The sequence below is a fragment of the Pungitius pungitius genome, chromosome 8, assembly GCF_949316345.1.
Source record: "Pungitius pungitius chromosome 8, fPunPun2.1, whole genome shotgun sequence".
NCBI classification, from domain to species: domain Eukaryota; kingdom Metazoa; phylum Chordata; class Actinopteri; order Perciformes; family Gasterosteidae; genus Pungitius; species Pungitius pungitius.
The window spans coordinates 4,816,432-4,832,770 of NC_084907.1; the positions used below are offsets into that span (position 1 = coordinate 4,816,432).

Sequence of the window (16,339 nt, forward strand, 5' to 3'; positions counted from 1 at the left end):
AATAAAAAAGTTTTAATAAAGAATAGTTAGAAGAATACATCTGGACATGCAGTAGCATAAACCTGTGTTAGTTAATCGTATCTTAAATGAATCCAACAGGCAGAAGCACAGCAGCTGAGTGAACGTTTAGTCAACAGTAAATATATTTTCGCACGCAATCTATTCGTTACAATTTAAGGATGTAGGCTATTGTGACAATTCATTTTTTTAAATATTTATTTAACGTTTGTAATTGTTTTTATAAAGAATAACGAATTAAAAGAAATTTGAGCTAGTGCTTCCAAACTGCTGCGGATGCAACAAAATTAATCTGAGTAGATTAATCAGCCACTAGGGGGCGACACCAAATTGGTCCCACATCCCGCGAGCGTTGCAAATCTCTCGTTGTTTGTTTACAACCTGATAACTTCCGGTCGGCGTTACCTCGGTGCACAGCAAGCTAACCAAAGCTATTCGGTTGTTTCAAACTCAACGTTTCAAGTCAGCCTTCAGGATGGGATGTGACGGTGGAACGATTCCTAAAAGACACGAGTTGGTGAAAGGTCCCAAAAAAGTCGAGAAGGTGTGTTACGCTCATTGATTGATTCTTCATGTTAAAAGTCACGGTTAGCAATGTTTTCGTTAGCTCGTTAGGCTAACAGAGTAACTGTATCCTATCATTACTTCGTGGCTATTTACATCGACATATACGATGGTTTGATGAAGTGATATGTAAAGTTATATTATTTTAGTTCACGGTAATATTAGCGAACTTGTAATTCGTCTTGTTAGGCGTTATGTTTGGCTAACTACTCGACAGCTAGCTAGCTAGCTAACGTCAGCACGGGTAGCGTTACACTAGTGTTTATAACGTTACGTTTATAGACACGTTACTAAACATTTACCGTTAGGCAATTGACTACTGTGGCACGTTACATGTTATACAGCGTGCCCATACGTATCTGTTCGTGTTTTGCAGGTTGATAAAAATGCAGAATTGGCTGCCAAATGGAAATACTGTGCCTTGAGCCAAGAAAAACTCAGACGCCCCATTGTGGCCTGTGACTTGGGAAGGTAAGAGTTGGCTTTTTGTTTTGCTCATCGTCAATCTTCTGTGACGTTGATGGGGGGAAAAACACAACAACAGCTGTTGTGTTTGTGTCACAAACTAACGACCTCGGCATAACCGCATCGTCCACCTGTTTACCCATATCTGCTTACTCCAGCTTTACTATGTCCTAAAAGTCTGGTCCGTGTTATGTTTCAGGCTGTATAACAAAGATTCTATCATTGAGTATCTTTTGGATAAGACTGCAGAGAGACCCAACGTTGAGGCTGTAACTCACATCCGTGGGATCAAGGTAAGTGTCGAAGCTCTGCTGAACAATGCGTTCCCAAACGTGTTTAGGCGTGTCAGCGGCTGTTAATATTAGTGTGCGTTTGTAGGGCTGGGTGAAAAGGAAAATCTAATAAAATTATACCCCTCTCCACGTCGACCCACAAATGTTTTTGACAATATATTTAATAATGCAAGCTTTGATCTGCAATGAATCAGTGGGTAAAGAACAAAACGCCTAGAACAGTCTGGAAAATAAATCATGGAAAAGTCTACACTTAGATTAGATACCAATGTAGATATTGTAATATATCATAATTTAGATGTAATATTTTTATAGATATATATCTGTTTCTTATACATTTGAACCATTATTCCTTTCACTCCCCTCACAGGATATTAAGGAGCTGAACTTGACTGATAACCCCGAGTGGAAGGGAGAGAGAAGCAATACTAAAGGAGACATATATGAAGACATGCACTGTGGCATGTTCATTTGTCCTGTCGTTGGGACGGAGATGAACGGCAAGCACAGGTAAGAAGTAAATGGGTCTACAAGCTAAGGATAATAAAAAAAGCTGCTCCATGTATGATGTGTCAAGTATGATGGTAATACAGAACTATTCTGTTGTCATCACCACTGTTAACTTTCATCCAATGTTAAAAAGAATGCACCACACATGTACTTGTATTGACCGTTGACTTTGTGCAGGAAATATAATATTATAAAATCTGATGTGTCCATTTTTAGGTTCTGTTACCTGCAGACCTGTGGCTGTGTCTTTTCTGACAGGGCACTGAAGGAGGTCAAGACAGAAATCTGCCACAAGGTGAGAAATATTTGATCTTTTCTCCACAGTTTATCCATTTAAATTGCTTCAATGAATCAGTGGTTTGCACATATCCCCTACATCAGTGAGCTATCTGTGTTCAATGATTCTTCTTCTGCAGTTATTTCACCACTAATGATTGGTAAATAGGCAGCGCTGTTATCAACGTAGATAAAACATTACCGGAATGTCATTCACATGGTGCCAGAGGCACAATCTGTTGCTTGGATAAATATTAATGCGTCTTAATACTTAAGGTACTGTAAGGAGGTTTTGGAAATTTAGCAGTAGCTGAATAAATTATTTCAACTAACCAGAAAATTTGGAAGAAACAACAACACTATTCAAGGTACCGGACAATAAGCTGCTTCTTTTTTCCCACGCTTTGAACCCAGCGGCTTATACAACAGTGTGGCTAATGTATCATTTTTTATGGTCTAATGCGCTGGAGCGAGACTGACAGGTGCAAGGTTTATTTGATCCGTAGGACTTTTAAGCTAAAAAGTACAAAATTGTCTGCACGTAATGTCCGTTTGGACAAGGAAGCATGCAGCGTTATCCGATTTGACATTCTGATGTGTCGTTGGCAAATGTTTGGTTACCTAACTAAAAAAGGAAGGTTCATTGTTGACCTTTGATTTCCCAACAATCATTTAACCAATCAAGGTGTGTGTGTGTGTGTGTGTGTGTGTGTGTGTGTGTGTGTGTGTGTGTGTGTGTGTGTGTGTGTGTGTGTGTGTGTGTGTGTGTGTGTGTGTGTGTGTGTGTGTGTGTGTGTGTGTGTGTGTGTGTGTGTGTGTGTGTGTGTGTGTGTGTGTGTGTGTGTGTGTGTGTGAGAGCCCTTTAGCTATTATTTATTGATGCGTGGTGTAAAGCTCCCTCTCCGTGTTTAGCTACACCTTTTCTTTTTGGCTTTAGGTAGGTTTTCTACAAGATAAACAAAACCTGCATCAAGGCTCCAACACTGTTCATCTTTTTAAGCATTTCCAAACAATGAGCCAAATGGAGAAACATGGACCTATGAACAATTTGGGAAACTGACCTATTTAAAGTAATTGTATAGCTATTAACGTAATTTCTCATGGCCAGGCTATTGTTTGGTTGCAGTGCGCGGATCACATCCAGTGACTGTGGAGGCGAAACCATCTTGTCCCAGATCAGTTATTTTACATTGCCATAAATAGGGCCTGAAAGCAAAAGTTATAGTACCTCTTGTGGGAAACTGACTCCGCAGAGATGGACTTATTAGGAGAACACGGAATTTATTTTATTTATAGCCAATGACATTTAGAGGGCCTGCTTCTTATTTAATCCGACATTTGGGTAGTATAATGTGCATAGTTCCTTACATTATTTCAGCATTTACTTATTAGTTGGGCTTCCAACATGATCAAGTTTGTTACATTCCTCTTTGTTTTAAGTGCTATTAACTCTGAATATACCCTGTGCCTGTGTGTTTTAGATAAATGACGTTTAAAAGTTTCCTTAACTGATCAGAGCCGGCAGCTCTTTGTTTGGAGTCACCTTTTGTAAAACTGATAATAGCCACTATGACTAACCGTATTCCTGAAACTATGACTTAAAGCTTCTGTTTAAGTGCTTTTCCATGAAAGCCTCAAAGCTGCCGCACAAAGCATGAAACCCCTCCACCATGACTTTATGGATAATACCTTTAGGAATGCTCAAGCATTTTGTTTCGCAGCTTCAGACAAGATGTGTCCAATTCTAAAACGCGTTATTCTCATGAGACCAAACATGGATGTGAGCAGAATATTGCTTTGGATAAACACATGGAGTCGTGTTTTACAAAGGAAAGAAGGGAGATTTTTTTACATTGTCTTTGTTTGTTTGCACGTGGTACACTTTTATTGAAAAAGACATATGCTATTTTTAAGACTCTTGTTCAGGGTTTCGGGCAAACCCTGGAACTTCCAAACATTTTTTTAATTCTTATTAATTCCTTACAGTGCAGGTTGTTTTTTCCAGCGTTTGGTGGTTGATTGACATCCCAGACAGGCACATTAACGTGTCAACGTGGAAATTTCTCTCCTTTTTATTAAATAAAAAATCATTATCAATTGTTTTTTTTTAACTGGACTACACAATAATAAATTAAACATAATAAATAGTTATTTTAAACAATATGAAGTTCATATTCAGTCATAAAATGCCCCTTTCTAGTGCAGTTGTCTCGATGTTGTATACATGGCTATTTTCAATGAAAATAAAATACATAAAGATCCTCGGGACCCTTATCACACACACACACGTACGTATGTGTCGCTGTCAGGTGGAACAACGATCCACTTCCTCTGTAAAGTGCTAGCATTGCCTCAGAGGAAGTGGCAGTTTTACAGCCAACCGCGATTTCATGCTCCTACGGTGCCGTTTATGTAACTGTTGCTGGTGTTTCCCCGTGTGGCCAGCAGCCACGGTGGCTCTATGGAAACAGTCGCCTGGTTCAACACCTTGGTCCTGTGCCACTGCTCCAGGCAGTCCAGGGCCTCGGGAAACGTGTCCCTCTCAAACTTATTGGCAAACATGCTGTTGCTGTTGATGATCCATGGCAGGTCCTCCATGCCGTAGATACAGATGTCTCGTATGTAATGCCCTAGAACACAACAAAAAGCGTAGTCTTTACTTTTATATTCAATTGAATGTCTGTTTGTTTTGCCCTACGCTGTTACGTAAACATCCTCTTCTTCAGCCTGTAAAAGCTAAATTAAAAACAGACGCGGTACTGAAGAATCCGTTGTTCGAGATAAACCTTCCTTCTATCATCTTTTGTTGAGTAAATCTTGTGTTGCCGTAGCAAGTAATTGGTCCTGTAATCCTGTCTGGAGCCAAACATAAAACATCGAGTATGGAGCAGACCGTTTGTTTGTCATGAGGGGAAGGAGTTGTGCTAATAATAATTAATTGGTAGACAATGATGTGATCATTCTTTTGTAAATGACATCACAGATTCACTTTATAAATCATTTAAGAATTCACAATGCGCATAAACTGACGGTGATGAATCATTAAGGTAAGTTGCTCGTTATCACACACACACCCGCACTTCTGTGCCGTACCTTTGCAGCCACTGTGGGACGTTCCCTCTTGATCCCTCCACTTGATTGCCCGGATTTTGCCTTCCCAGCCTCCATCCGGATAGCTGCCGGGAGCTTCTTTAAACACACCATGAGACAGGACAAATTAATTGAAATTAATTGATCTATTTTCCATAATTTACTTCCCTCTCTGAGATGGTCCCGATGCTTCCCAAAGAAAAGCTCTGTGGGCTCTCTATCAAAGTTGGGGATGAGAATTTGCCTTCCAGTGAGTCCCCCTAAAGCCTTTGCTATTGTAAAACCTAAACGAGCTGTTTCAAAAACTTTTCCTTTAGCGTAAATGTGATCTTCGCGAGGCCTGCACCAGGACGCTTTTCAGTGCGGCTTCCGCCCACATTGAAATGTCAGGTTAACTTTCCTACCTCAGCGCACAATAGCAGTGCAGAATAACTCTTAGTTTATCAGGGGGAAGTATTCAATGCACACTTTTTTCCAGGAGGGGAAACCCTGATAAAACACTGCAGTCTAGCAACAGGAGCAAGTGTGTCACCGCGGGACGCACATTGCAAAAGGAATTAACGTCTTTAAGGCAAAAACACATCCTAACCTATTTACTATTATTATTAATCGACCAATGGCAGCATTACTTGATTAGTGAAATGTATTTTAAGAGTCTGGTTACCTACAGAGTATAACTGTAGGGAATTAGAATGAGCTGGTTTTGTAAGTTTGTGTTTTTTATTAAATTTTAATACGGCTGTTTAGCTATTGAATTATCAAAAAACCTTTTATCGTGTAATATATTGTCATGGAGATTAGAAATGATCTATTTTGTGGTAATGCATTTGGACCACAGCTCCTGTCTCTAAAGCAAATTAAATCATTATGATGGCTTCATTTGGGCTGTGATCCAATCCACACTTTTTTTTGTTTTCTTTTTTAACTTTCTGACTCCAACAGAACGTTTATCCCCCTACGAAGTGTTTAGCTTGAACACGCTCGGATTTAGTGCGGCTTCCTGTTGAGTCCACAGCTCGTGCAAATTTGAAATCTTGCCTCACAGTCGATGATCCTGCTAAACCCTTTACGGTTCAAATGTGCTGTTTGACCTTGTTGCATTGATTTGTTTTTCGGCATCAAACAAGCAGATTTTGTTTGAACTTCCTAATCACAGAAGTTAATAATTAATCGGGGGGGGAGGGGGGGGTTCGCGGCGGTTATGCTGCAGAACGCATTTGAATCGGGCGGTTTACCTGCGATGTGACTGAGTGTCACCCAGTAGTGCTCGTCTGGACTGAACGTGTCTTTGGACCACTCCAACAGGTCCTGGGCCACCGGGCTCTTCAGAACGAAGTCCACGAACTCCCTGGTGAGAGCGTAGTACGCCGTGCCAAAATAAACCTGCAGATTGTGCGGAGGCGGAGCTTTCGTCAGCCTGGAGCCCGCCCGAGCCACGTGTGAGCCCGTTATCTCCTTGTGCCGGAGCTGCGTCCTGTGCATCATGGTCCTCGGCTGCTTGACCCCGGGCGTCATGTTTCTGTCCCGCCACTCTTTGCTCTGCATGTACCGCACCAGTTCCAGGTTGCTCATGACGGGGAAGTCCTGTCCACACAGATTCACCACCTTCCTCCAGGCCGTCTTGGACCGCGCCAGGTCCGTCATGCAGTTGAAATCGGCCTGCAGGCGGGAGAAGCCGGCGTACGTCACTATCTCGCTGCGGCTGGACAGGAAGGTGTTTTTGAAGCAGCCGACCAGCTTGAGCACGGCCGCCTTGTACTCGGCTGGAGCCTTTCTGTCCACGTGGATGCAGTAGACGTTCTGCGGCATGTAGATGGCCCGCAGCAGGCGCACAAAGAGCTCCAGCTCCTTGTGAACGGTCACAATGAAGGCCAGCGGGTAGTCCTCCTCCTCGCGACTGAGGGGCCTCGTGATGAAGTGGAGGTCTCCGATCAGTTCGGAGCACTGCGTGCGACTGCTCGCAACGTAGCTTTCCACCTGGTTGACGGAGAGAATACGCATGAACACCTCGTCCGGGGGCGCGGTTACCCGTCTTGCATGTCGACGTGCATATGGACGTACCTGGCAGCCCCGCCGGTCCCACTGCACGTCGTCGTCCGCGCCGGCCAGTAAAGCTTTACATTCAGCGGAGAAGGGCCTGCAGCTCGGAGGCTCGGCCAGCTTGAGCTCGGTCGGGACCCTGGCCCTCATGTAAATAACTGAACAAATGATGATACTCATCCCCAGGCACAACAGGAAGCTGCATTTAGTCCCCTTCAGCTGGCACATAATATCCCTACTTCACGGAACAGCACCACCACAGATACAACTCCTGCAATGAAGACATCCACAGTGGTAATTTGCAGTAGGGGTCTCAGACCCCCCGAGGGGGACGTGAAATAGGGTTAAATATGTAGGTTAGTGCTAATTGATGCTGCCGGATTTGACATCAAGAATAGTTTAGTGTGCAGAATGTTGGCTCAGTGCCTCAAAGGGATGTTCTTTTGGGTGGTTCAATTAAAACGTATCCAGGATACGACGACAGGAAGTAGCTTTCTTTAGTGAGCCGTCCCGCTCTCTGCGATGCAGAATGTTCCCCGTTGAGCAGACGAGAAGCTCTGGCGTATCGAGACACGGCCGGTCTCTTGAGGACGAGTCCTAATCCCATGTCAACCAAGTGTTCTCACTCCAATCCTCGGGCTGCTCGAGTCTCGCCGCTCACAGGAAAACAACACCAAGGATTCACTTTTCCGTGCGGGGGGGGTTTGCCATGGTTTCTACCCTTCTACCCTTCTGTTGAGATCCCAACACCTCCCCGCCACACCTTCCTTAAACTGCCGATGGGAAAACAAGATAAAACCTGCACCTTGCTCTAAATCCTGGCACACAGCGATCTACCATCTGATAGATTTAGGATCCCTTGTTTTCAGAAAAAACCCATTTCTTTTCACATGATATCCTTACTTTGTGATTACGTTTGCCGTCTAAATCTAACATCCAAAGCTCACATGGAGGCATGCAGTGTGTACAGACAGAGACGCGGCGAGTTGAGCCATTTACCTTCGAGGCAGCTCGCTCCGTCCGTCCCAGCGGCGAGGAAGTAAAACATTAGACATCCGCGCCTCGCTTGATCACTGTTACCGCAACAGCTCCTGGGAGCGTGTTACTAAGAACCAGCCGCTGGAGAGCACAAGCCATGTGCACCGTTGTGAGCAGCAGCAGCAGTAGTAGAACTAGTTGTTGTAGCAGCAGCAGTAGAACTAGTTGTTGTAGCAGCAGCAGCAGTACTTCTGTCCGATGTCTGACTGTGACTTGGTTGACGCTCTCTGAGCTCAGGACACCGACCGAATGAGACGCTTTACTTTGAGCTTCCTTTTTCTGCTGTTGTATTCATTGCTGATAAGTCGCTTCCCCCCCCCCCCCCCCCCCCCCCCCCCCCCCCCCCTCCCCCATCCCCGTGAGACGGGGCCTGCCCCTGCCTGGTTACCGGTAGTGGCGCACAGGTCTGACGCATATCTCACACTCCTACACACACTCACACACTCGCACTCACACGCTGATTCTCTCTCTCTTTCTCTTTCTAAGCTCCCTCCTTCCTCTCTCTCTCTCACAGCTTCCCCTTAAAGTGTCCCGCTCAGTGGATTACTGCATCGTTCCCTTTTAGTCCTTTTGCTCTGATTCATTTAGTGTCTCTCTCTCTCAAATGGCCTTTCAGTTCCAGTTCCTCTGCCCAGTTAGAGATGCACACATTTGATTATCCTCCGTGTGTGTCCGCCGGGCGCTGTCTCTCAGCGGCGAGATCCCCAGAGGGGGGGCCTTCCTCCTCCTCCTCCTCCCTGGCCGCCGCGAGGACGCGGTCCCCCGCGGCGTTTGAGCTAATGGCGGCAGGCAGCAGAACGGCTTGCTCTAGAGCAGCACTCGCCGGGTTTGTTTGCCTGGTCAGCTTCTGAGATTATCCCTGTTGTGTTGAACGGAGCACATAGAGTTCACTCCCCTCCCCCCCCCCCCCCCTCTAAACCCAGAGGGGCTGCATTACAGAAACACAATAGATGCCCTGGTGGTTCACAGGGGTTTAATATTTGTGTTTGGATATGGGTGTGTTTTACCTCTTTGAAGCAACCATGCTACTTAATTTATACACAATATGATGAAAAGGAGTGTAACCATCTGCTCTCGGGTGGGCGTGTCATGGAGAGATGTGGCGGCGCTTGCTCTCTCGGTGTGGGCTTCACACAGAAGTGAATTGTTGACTCTTCCATTTGGTTAACCATTTCTAAACTGATTTGAATGAATGGAATCGGGTAACATGTCCACTGTGTTCAATGCTCCATTAACAAGCAGAGTCCAGACTTCTCTTTGGCAGTTTTGTTCCAATATGTTTTCTCCCTCAGGGCCCGAAATAAAAGAAGTGGTTCAGGGACGTAACTTGTGTCCAAATAAAAAAATTCAAATAAACTGATGATCACATAATGTTTTGTAAACCAAATGTTCTGTTTAAGCGTTCTTCTTCTTCTAAAACCAAAAATATACCAACATACTTGGAGCGTCCCCCTGGGTGCTTTTCTGTCATTCATCTACATTTTTTCCTTTTAACGGTCGGAGCAGTGCCAGACTGTCAACAGCTTCTGGGTTTGTTAGTGAGTTTCTCATGGCTGCTTATGTTTTTGGTCAATGACCTAAGCACAACATGAATTAGAAGCTCCTTTTTGTTGTGTGTTTTTGGAGGATAGCACATTATTTGCATAACCGCCAGGTTAAGGTATGGTATCAGATGGTTATGGTTTACAGCCTCTGAAGAGACTCGAGAGTCTTTAAACTTCTTGCACATCTCCGTTAATGTGGACGGGACCCAAAGACGTGAAGTAGAACATTTCACTAGAATAGACGGCAGCGTGTTCCGCACTGGATCTTCTGGCAGGTTGTGATGTTTGTAATAGTTGTTAGTTTAGTTTAGCCTATTTTCCATCTTCTTCGCTGTGTAGGTAAAATAAATACACCCCTGAATGCAAATGTAGTTAAAAGAGAAGGTCTGACGTGTGGACGTTGATCGGAACTACTTTCATTGGTGCGTTCAGAAAGGTGTTGAGACCATTCTAGCGTATCTGCTATTTCTGTTCAAATATTTTGCCACAGGTAGCGTGGAAACATTGGCTGTGAAGCAGGCAAAACAAAACCTCGCTCTGCAAGTCAAAGTAGGGCCACATCTCCTTATCTGTGGTGCACCTCAACCTTTAATCCGGGTCTGTGGACCTTTTCCCCCGGTCGTTAATTGTTTTTACAGAGGTTTGCACATTTGTATGTCGGGATGTATCCAGATGATTTGTTTTGTAAATCAGGTTAACCTAAAAGAAAGTCCACCTTTTTTAAAGTAGCCTCATACCTTAATGTGTTTATTAGTTAAATGTCTGTGCAATGGGGGGATATCCAACCCAACACATAATGTAAATTTTAAGGGTTTTCAGCCCTTTTGAAAAAGAATGTCCCACGACTCCAAATAAAGAAACTTAATGATATGCCATTAAAGGAGAATAAACAAGGATTCAAATATGTACTTTTGCTGCCAGCTATGGTAATTAATAAAATAAAATAAAAATGGTAAAATAAATAGTGACTTCAAGTTAATTGCATTCAGATTTGTGTTTTTGCCACACGCTTCGGAGCTTTCATAAGTTCAGGGTTGTTTTAAGACTTTTTTTTATTTTCATGGAACCCTTTGGCGGTACCTTTTGCAACCTGCTACACGGCGCGACAACAGCTGCTGTAAATGAGTTACTTAGAACAATTTACTTCACTCAACTCTGTCACAGTCCCCGTTTACAGCTCCAGATAAAAACATCGGAAGATATTGATGTGCTCTGATGCGATTAACTTAAATCAATTAAATTCGGCAACCACTGTGAGCAGGGAGCTGCGATGCTGTTGCACTCCACAGCGCGGGCTTCTCCTACAGCAGTGAAACGCATGTTACGAACACATTAACAGGCGCCAAATGCATGTTTGTTGCAATCAGCGGCGTTCCACCTTTTGCGATAGTCATCCTCCTCACCGTTCTGACCATGTGAGTTGGGTTTAGTTGAACTGAGTTTTCCTGTTTTGGTTCTAGTGCGGCGACGGGTTCAAAGTCGAGGACCTGGTTGTGCTCAACGGCACGAAGGAGGAGGTGGAGACGCTGAGAAAGAGGATGGAAGAGAAGCGGGCCAAAGCCAAAACCAAGGTGGGGTTTTCATTCCAAAGAAATGCTGATATTTGAAGAGGTCGATGAGGACGAGAGAGGAGCGTAAACATACTTTTGAGCTTTTTGATGCCACCTGTCTTCATTACGGAAAATGTGCTTTTTTTTTTTCGTAAATTGGTTTAACAAATTATAATACTAGTCTGCATGATAGTTTTGAAAGTGTACGAATCAATACATCTCCCTTCATTTCTAGAAATCCAAGAAGAGCAAAGCAGCCGAGACCCCGCTGGTGTCCACAGCGCTGGAAGCCAAAGGTTTGAGGCGTCGTCCGTCTGTTGTTGCACAAACAAAAGCAGGCGGCTGAAAAAACAGCACATTTGAATGATGTTTTGAATTTTCTTTTGATCAAACATTCAACCAGCGCAAGCTGCTGGAACGCACCTACGCATTGATATCGTTCCACAATTGTGTGGGAGCACAACACGGCAGAATGTGGCACCCGTCGTCTGCTATAGAAAACCCTTTTGAGCCACTTGAGCCTGTAGATATCGAAGCTATCTTTAGACTGTGCCGTGGATGGTGGATTTAACTTTCCCTGAGCCAGTGGATGAGAGTCTAACAGGCAACTCCTTTTTAAATATTTAATATAATATTTCATGTGCTCTGAGATGTTTTGTTCTCTCACAAAAGGGTTTTCATTTGTCGAGGCGTTGAGTGTTTTTCTCTCATTTATCTTCACCATCTCAAAGCAAACTCTCTGTCCTCATTACACACTTTTACATTATTTCTTCACTTGCCTGTGGTTTTATAGTGTTTCCTGGTTAGTTCTCCAGAGCCGCACAAAGCTCTTCTCCCCCCCCCCCCCGCCCCAGTGAACAGGATGTTGCCTGAAAATCTCTGATGTTGATATCTGTTGCTCAAATCAAAAGCTTTTGATGAAACCAATGTGGGCAAACTGCTGCTTTTCTAAAGAGCATCTTAGATGTGCAAGGTTCGCTATCAGATGAAACATTGGAAAACGGTCAATTATGGCCGCCCAACTTCTCCACATACCGCCATGGATCCTACTTTCATTGTTTTTTTCTTTAGGGTGTACACAACAAGCCGTTGATTTATGAATTCAACTTGAATGAGAGAGCTTCTACGCAACCTTTTGCAATTCTGTATCATGTGTTCAACTCTTAGAACTGACTGAAATCAAAGCTAATTAAGTACTCCAATAAAACATCCTTAATGTTTCTTCCCCCAGAGGACACACAAACTCAAGAGGTGGAGCTGACGGGGAGCTCAGAGCAGAATGCCGGTGAAAGCAGCCACTCAGGTAGCCAAGCACACAAACACAGACACACAAAGCTTACAAGTAGACGCACAATAAGAGACCAAGCGGTGTCATGTGTCCAATGAATGAATACCACTCCTGTGGTGGAATTTGTTTATTATAGAACAAAGTGAATAGCAATTGTAAAAATGTGTTTCAGAACAGAAAAAGTATTAGAATATTCCCTGTTTTGAAAGCTCTTTTACCACCATTTCACCACCCAGCTGTTGACGGACCCTCCGGATCCTCCATTTCCGCTCAGGGCAGCAAGTCTTCCTTGTCTTCCAACACCAAAAGGTCCTATCAGGAAATGACCGAGAAGTCTGAGGTCTTCAAATCCCTGTTCACCACCCACAGCTCCGCCAAGCGCACCAAAGACCAGACGTCCAACTGGGTCACGCACACGCCGTATCACTTCTAGGAGCCGGAGCTCGTCACTGATGAACCGAGTCCTACGTTCCCGTCCCTCGACGCACAAACACACACACACACACACACACACTCACACACGTGTGAAAACTCAGTCCCAATATATCTCCTCGGTCCCCAGTAGCTTTAGTGTTTGTGTGTTGTCGATATTTTGTTAATGGCTCCCCAAGCTGTTCAGCCTCTTTTGTTTTGTAACTCTGCTCCCGTGTATTCCCCAGCCTCCAAATGTCCCCAGTCAGAGGGGCTCTGAGAATTGATGCTAGGTGACATTTTCTATCGCTGTCACTCTGCTGTCTCCTTGTGGACACGGTGCATGTTTTCTTTTTCTTTTTTTAGAGGGACTTCTTCATCAGGGGAAAAGGGGCTTCAGAACACGGGCTCAATTTTAATATTCAGTTCAGGCAAAATAAATTAGATCTTGAAATCTTTAAAGCAGTTCATTTTTCTCTTTTAAAAAAAATGTTTTATATTCTTTTAGCTCGCCCAATGTTAGCTTGGTCACACGTGGTACACTATTTAACACAGGACAATGTAATATATATTTCATTGCATTGGTTATTTCTTTTCTTTATAAAATCTTAGTTAATAACAGCCGAGCAGATTAGCAAAACAATCTCTCACTTTTAAAACAAGCATCAAATTTGTTAGAAATTCTCTTTGAGACCTATATTTTTAAGAAATGGAAAACAATTCGAATGTCATTTTATAAACCTGGATTGTGATTGGGTTATCTTATTTTGATGATCTTTGTTTTGAAATATGGGTTTCTGGGTATGATAAATCAAATGATGCACTTATCCTTGACTGATATATATATATATATATATCTATATATATGTATATATATATATCCTTCCGGATATGGATCCTTCCAGACTCTGGTTTGTTGGGGAAAAAAACCATGTTCCTCAATGATGTGGTTCTTTTGTTTGTCTCTCTGCGTCTACCACTTGTAAAACTCGTTTTCACCTTGTTTCAACCTTCCAACTTAAATTCCAGTAGACGTCAAACACAACGTTTGTCCTGCTATACGTACCTGGATAAGTCTGCATCTTTGGCTAATAATGGCTACACATTTTGGTTTGGTTGGTAGGACTGTTGATGTTCCATTGCATAGGAAGCTAATATTGTTGTGCATATTTTGATACATACCACATGAATATAACATTTTCACAATTGCATAAAAAATGAATATATGTAAAAAAATTCTCATGTTGATTATTAAAAACATTTTAATTTGGAGCAACTAAAAATGGAAGTCTTGACAAATGAGTCATATTGAATTTTCATAGGCACCATTGAATTCCTTACATTTTGATGTCAACAACAAGATATGTCAAGCCATTCGAGTTCAACACTGAAACGTCCTTATTCCCTTTTTTGCAACGGCCATCTTGAAAAATGGCCGTCATCTAGGAGTTCTTGTATAGTGGATAAGAGAGTATTTCTTAGACATTAATCATACCAAATGTGCTTGTATCACCAAGTGAACGATGTTATGGAATATTGACTTAATCTGCTGGACTTACTGAAGCTTCTGATGCTCATGAATCAAAAGAATAAATACAAACATACTTATTGCGTTACAATAAGTGGGTTTTTTTTTTAAAGGAAGACTGCTCACATGAACATATTTAAATATGTTGGCTCCCAGTTTAACAGCAAAATATATTGAACCATCACATTTTCACAGTTGTCTTTTTGAGGAGATTCAGAATGTATTCTACCAGTTTTCAGTTGGATTGTTTCTTTGAATGTCACTAGTAAATGCCCAAAAATAAATTCATCTCGAGTCCTGTTAAGATTTTTAATTTGTATTTTTGCACTGTATATTTGTTAAGTCTGTATAGCAAGTAAAACACTGTCACACGATATCCAACATGCAAACGAGAGCAGTAATTAACTTTGACAGATGTAACAATCCCCCCCCCCCTCTTTGTCCTTGAAGGCGAATTCACCTGCAGATTCTGCTCAAAAAGGAAAGACGAGAAACAAACTTCTGCTTTTTGAGTTTTGGAAAAGTGGCACAACTGTTCAAATATTACTTAAGGTCTCCTTTTGGACAAGAATGCTTCTTTTTATTCTCTCCTTGTAACTTCACCTTTGACATTTTACATTTCCTTTAAATTATGCTGTAAATTAGAAGGCTATCTTCATAAGGGAGGGTGCATTTTTAATCCTCAGTTTAAAAGGAGCATCTGTTTATGAGCAAAAATATGTCATATGACTAAGTTTAGAATCATATTTATAAAAATCTATAAAATATTTTAACATGTTTAAATACTCCAGAAGTGAAAGCAATGTTGACGTCCAGCTGCGTGGTAACGTGAGGACGCAGCCACTAGGTGGCAGCAGAGTGTTGATCACTCCCTGGGATGAAAAGCCTTGAGCTGTGGTTGCAGGGTGAAAATAAGAATATACAGGGGGGGGACCTGCCTGCTTCTCATTAAATGCAAGTTGCACCATAAACATCCCCAACCAGTGTGGCTAAACATTTAAATGAAAACACTACGTACTCATCCAGCGGCAGGATGACATGTTTTTATTGTTTTTGTTCTATATTTCAGCGCATTCACCATTATGTGGTTTATTGAAAAAAGATGCATCAATAATGACAACCAAGCTCCCGTAAGAACTTTTTTTTTTTAATTGACCTTTTATGAGTCAAACAAAGTAAGTCCGTGTCTTCACGCAGGATCAAAGACACTCTGACATTGTAACTCTAACATTATCATCCTGTGTTGTATATATTTCAGTAGCATTTTATTAAAAAAACACGTGATTAGCCTTTTTGACGCGTGATCGATTTGGGAGCACCGAAATATACTTTGTGATGTAAATGGAATGGAATCAAAAGGAACAAGTCGGGCTCATAGATGTCTTGTGAATGCTTGAACTCGCTTTGGATTAATGTGCTAATGTGTCATGATAGCAGTGACATGCAGTGACATGCATTTACCATTCATGGTAAACGTATTATAACCATACGTATGGAATGCATATTTTAAATATTTCAAATAAAAATAAAGTTGGAAATCGTATCCCGTTGAATTGTCCGACTGTGTTTTCCATTTGAAATGAATTGATCTGGAATAGATATAGGAATTAAAATATGTAAATACGAATATAGGCTTTTTTAAAATTATATTTACCTACTGCTTAAAAAACGGTATTGTTAGATGAGACTTGAGGTGTCTGACGGATCAGGAAGGTACGATTATT

General features: G+C 42.4%; 2 protein-coding genes across 4 annotated transcripts; one reads left to right on the plus strand and one right to left on the minus strand.

Moving 5' to 3' along the window:
* Positions 1 to 402: 402 nt before the first annotated feature.
* rtf2 (replication termination factor 2) lies at positions 403 to 14,914 on the plus strand. Of its 2 annotated transcripts, none has more exons than XM_037490419.2 (9): positions 403 to 562; positions 959 to 1,053; positions 1,247 to 1,340; positions 1,711 to 1,850; positions 2,067 to 2,145; positions 11,299 to 11,409; positions 11,624 to 11,684; positions 12,620 to 12,691; positions 12,886 to 14,914. In XM_037490419.2, exons 1-9 carry the CDS (start codon positions 494 to 496, stop codon positions 13,107 to 13,109), a joined length of 945 nt encoding a protein of 314 aa, XP_037346316.1. In that variant the 5' UTR covers positions 403 to 493; the 3' UTR covers positions 13,110 to 14,914. The 2 variants fall into 2 exon arrangements, with proteins under 2 accessions (XP_037346316.1, XP_037346317.1); XM_037490420.2 differs by having other exon boundaries at positions 12,913 to 14,914.
* gcnt7 (glucosaminyl (N-acetyl) transferase family member 7) lies at positions 4,001 to 8,597 on the minus strand. Of its 2 annotated transcripts, none has more exons than XM_037490418.2 (5): positions 8,256 to 8,597; positions 7,278 to 7,527; positions 6,452 to 7,193; positions 5,220 to 5,312; positions 4,001 to 4,756 (listed from the first exon to the last, which is right to left on the minus strand). In XM_037490418.2, the coding sequence occupies exons 2-5, from the start codon at positions 7,482 to 7,484 to the stop codon at positions 4,515 to 4,517; spliced, it is 1,284 nt and encodes a 427-aa protein (XP_037346315.1). In that variant the 5' UTR covers positions 7,485 to 7,527; positions 8,256 to 8,597; the 3' UTR covers positions 4,001 to 4,514. The 2 variants fall into 2 exon arrangements, with proteins under 2 accessions (XP_037346315.1, XP_037346314.1); XM_037490417.2 differs by having other exon boundaries at positions 5,220 to 5,315.
* Positions 14,915 to 16,339: the final 1,425 nt, after the last annotated feature.

What these genes read in the sequence shown, in the direction of transcription:
- gcnt7 (XM_037490417.2), bottom strand. Translation starts at nt 7,484, where the DNA reads ATGTGCCAGCTGAAGGGGACTAAATGCAGCTTCCTGTTGTGCCTGGGG. An exon ending in GGGACCGGCGGGGCTGCCAG is followed by an intron (nt 7,194 to 7,277) that starts GTACGTCCATAT and finishes TCCGTCAACCAG; the next exon opens with GTGGAAAGCTACGTTGCGAG. An exon ending in GACACTCAGTCACATCGCAG is followed by an intron (nt 5,316 to 6,451) that starts GTAAACCGCCCG and finishes GTGTGTTTAAAG; the next exon opens with AAGCTCCCGGCAGCTATCCG.
- rtf2 (XM_037490419.2), top strand. Translation starts at nt 494, where the DNA reads ATGGGATGTGACGGTGGAACGATTCCTAAAAGACACGAGTTGGTGAAA. An exon ending in AGACAGAAATCTGCCACAAG is followed by an intron (nt 2,146 to 11,298) that starts GTGAGAAATATT and finishes TTTTGGTTCTAG; the next exon opens with TGCGGCGACGGGTTCAAAGT. An exon ending in CGGTGAAAGCAGCCACTCAG is followed by an intron (nt 12,692 to 12,885) that starts GTAGCCAAGCAC and finishes CTGTTTTGAAAG; the next exon opens with CTCTTTTACCACCATTTCAC.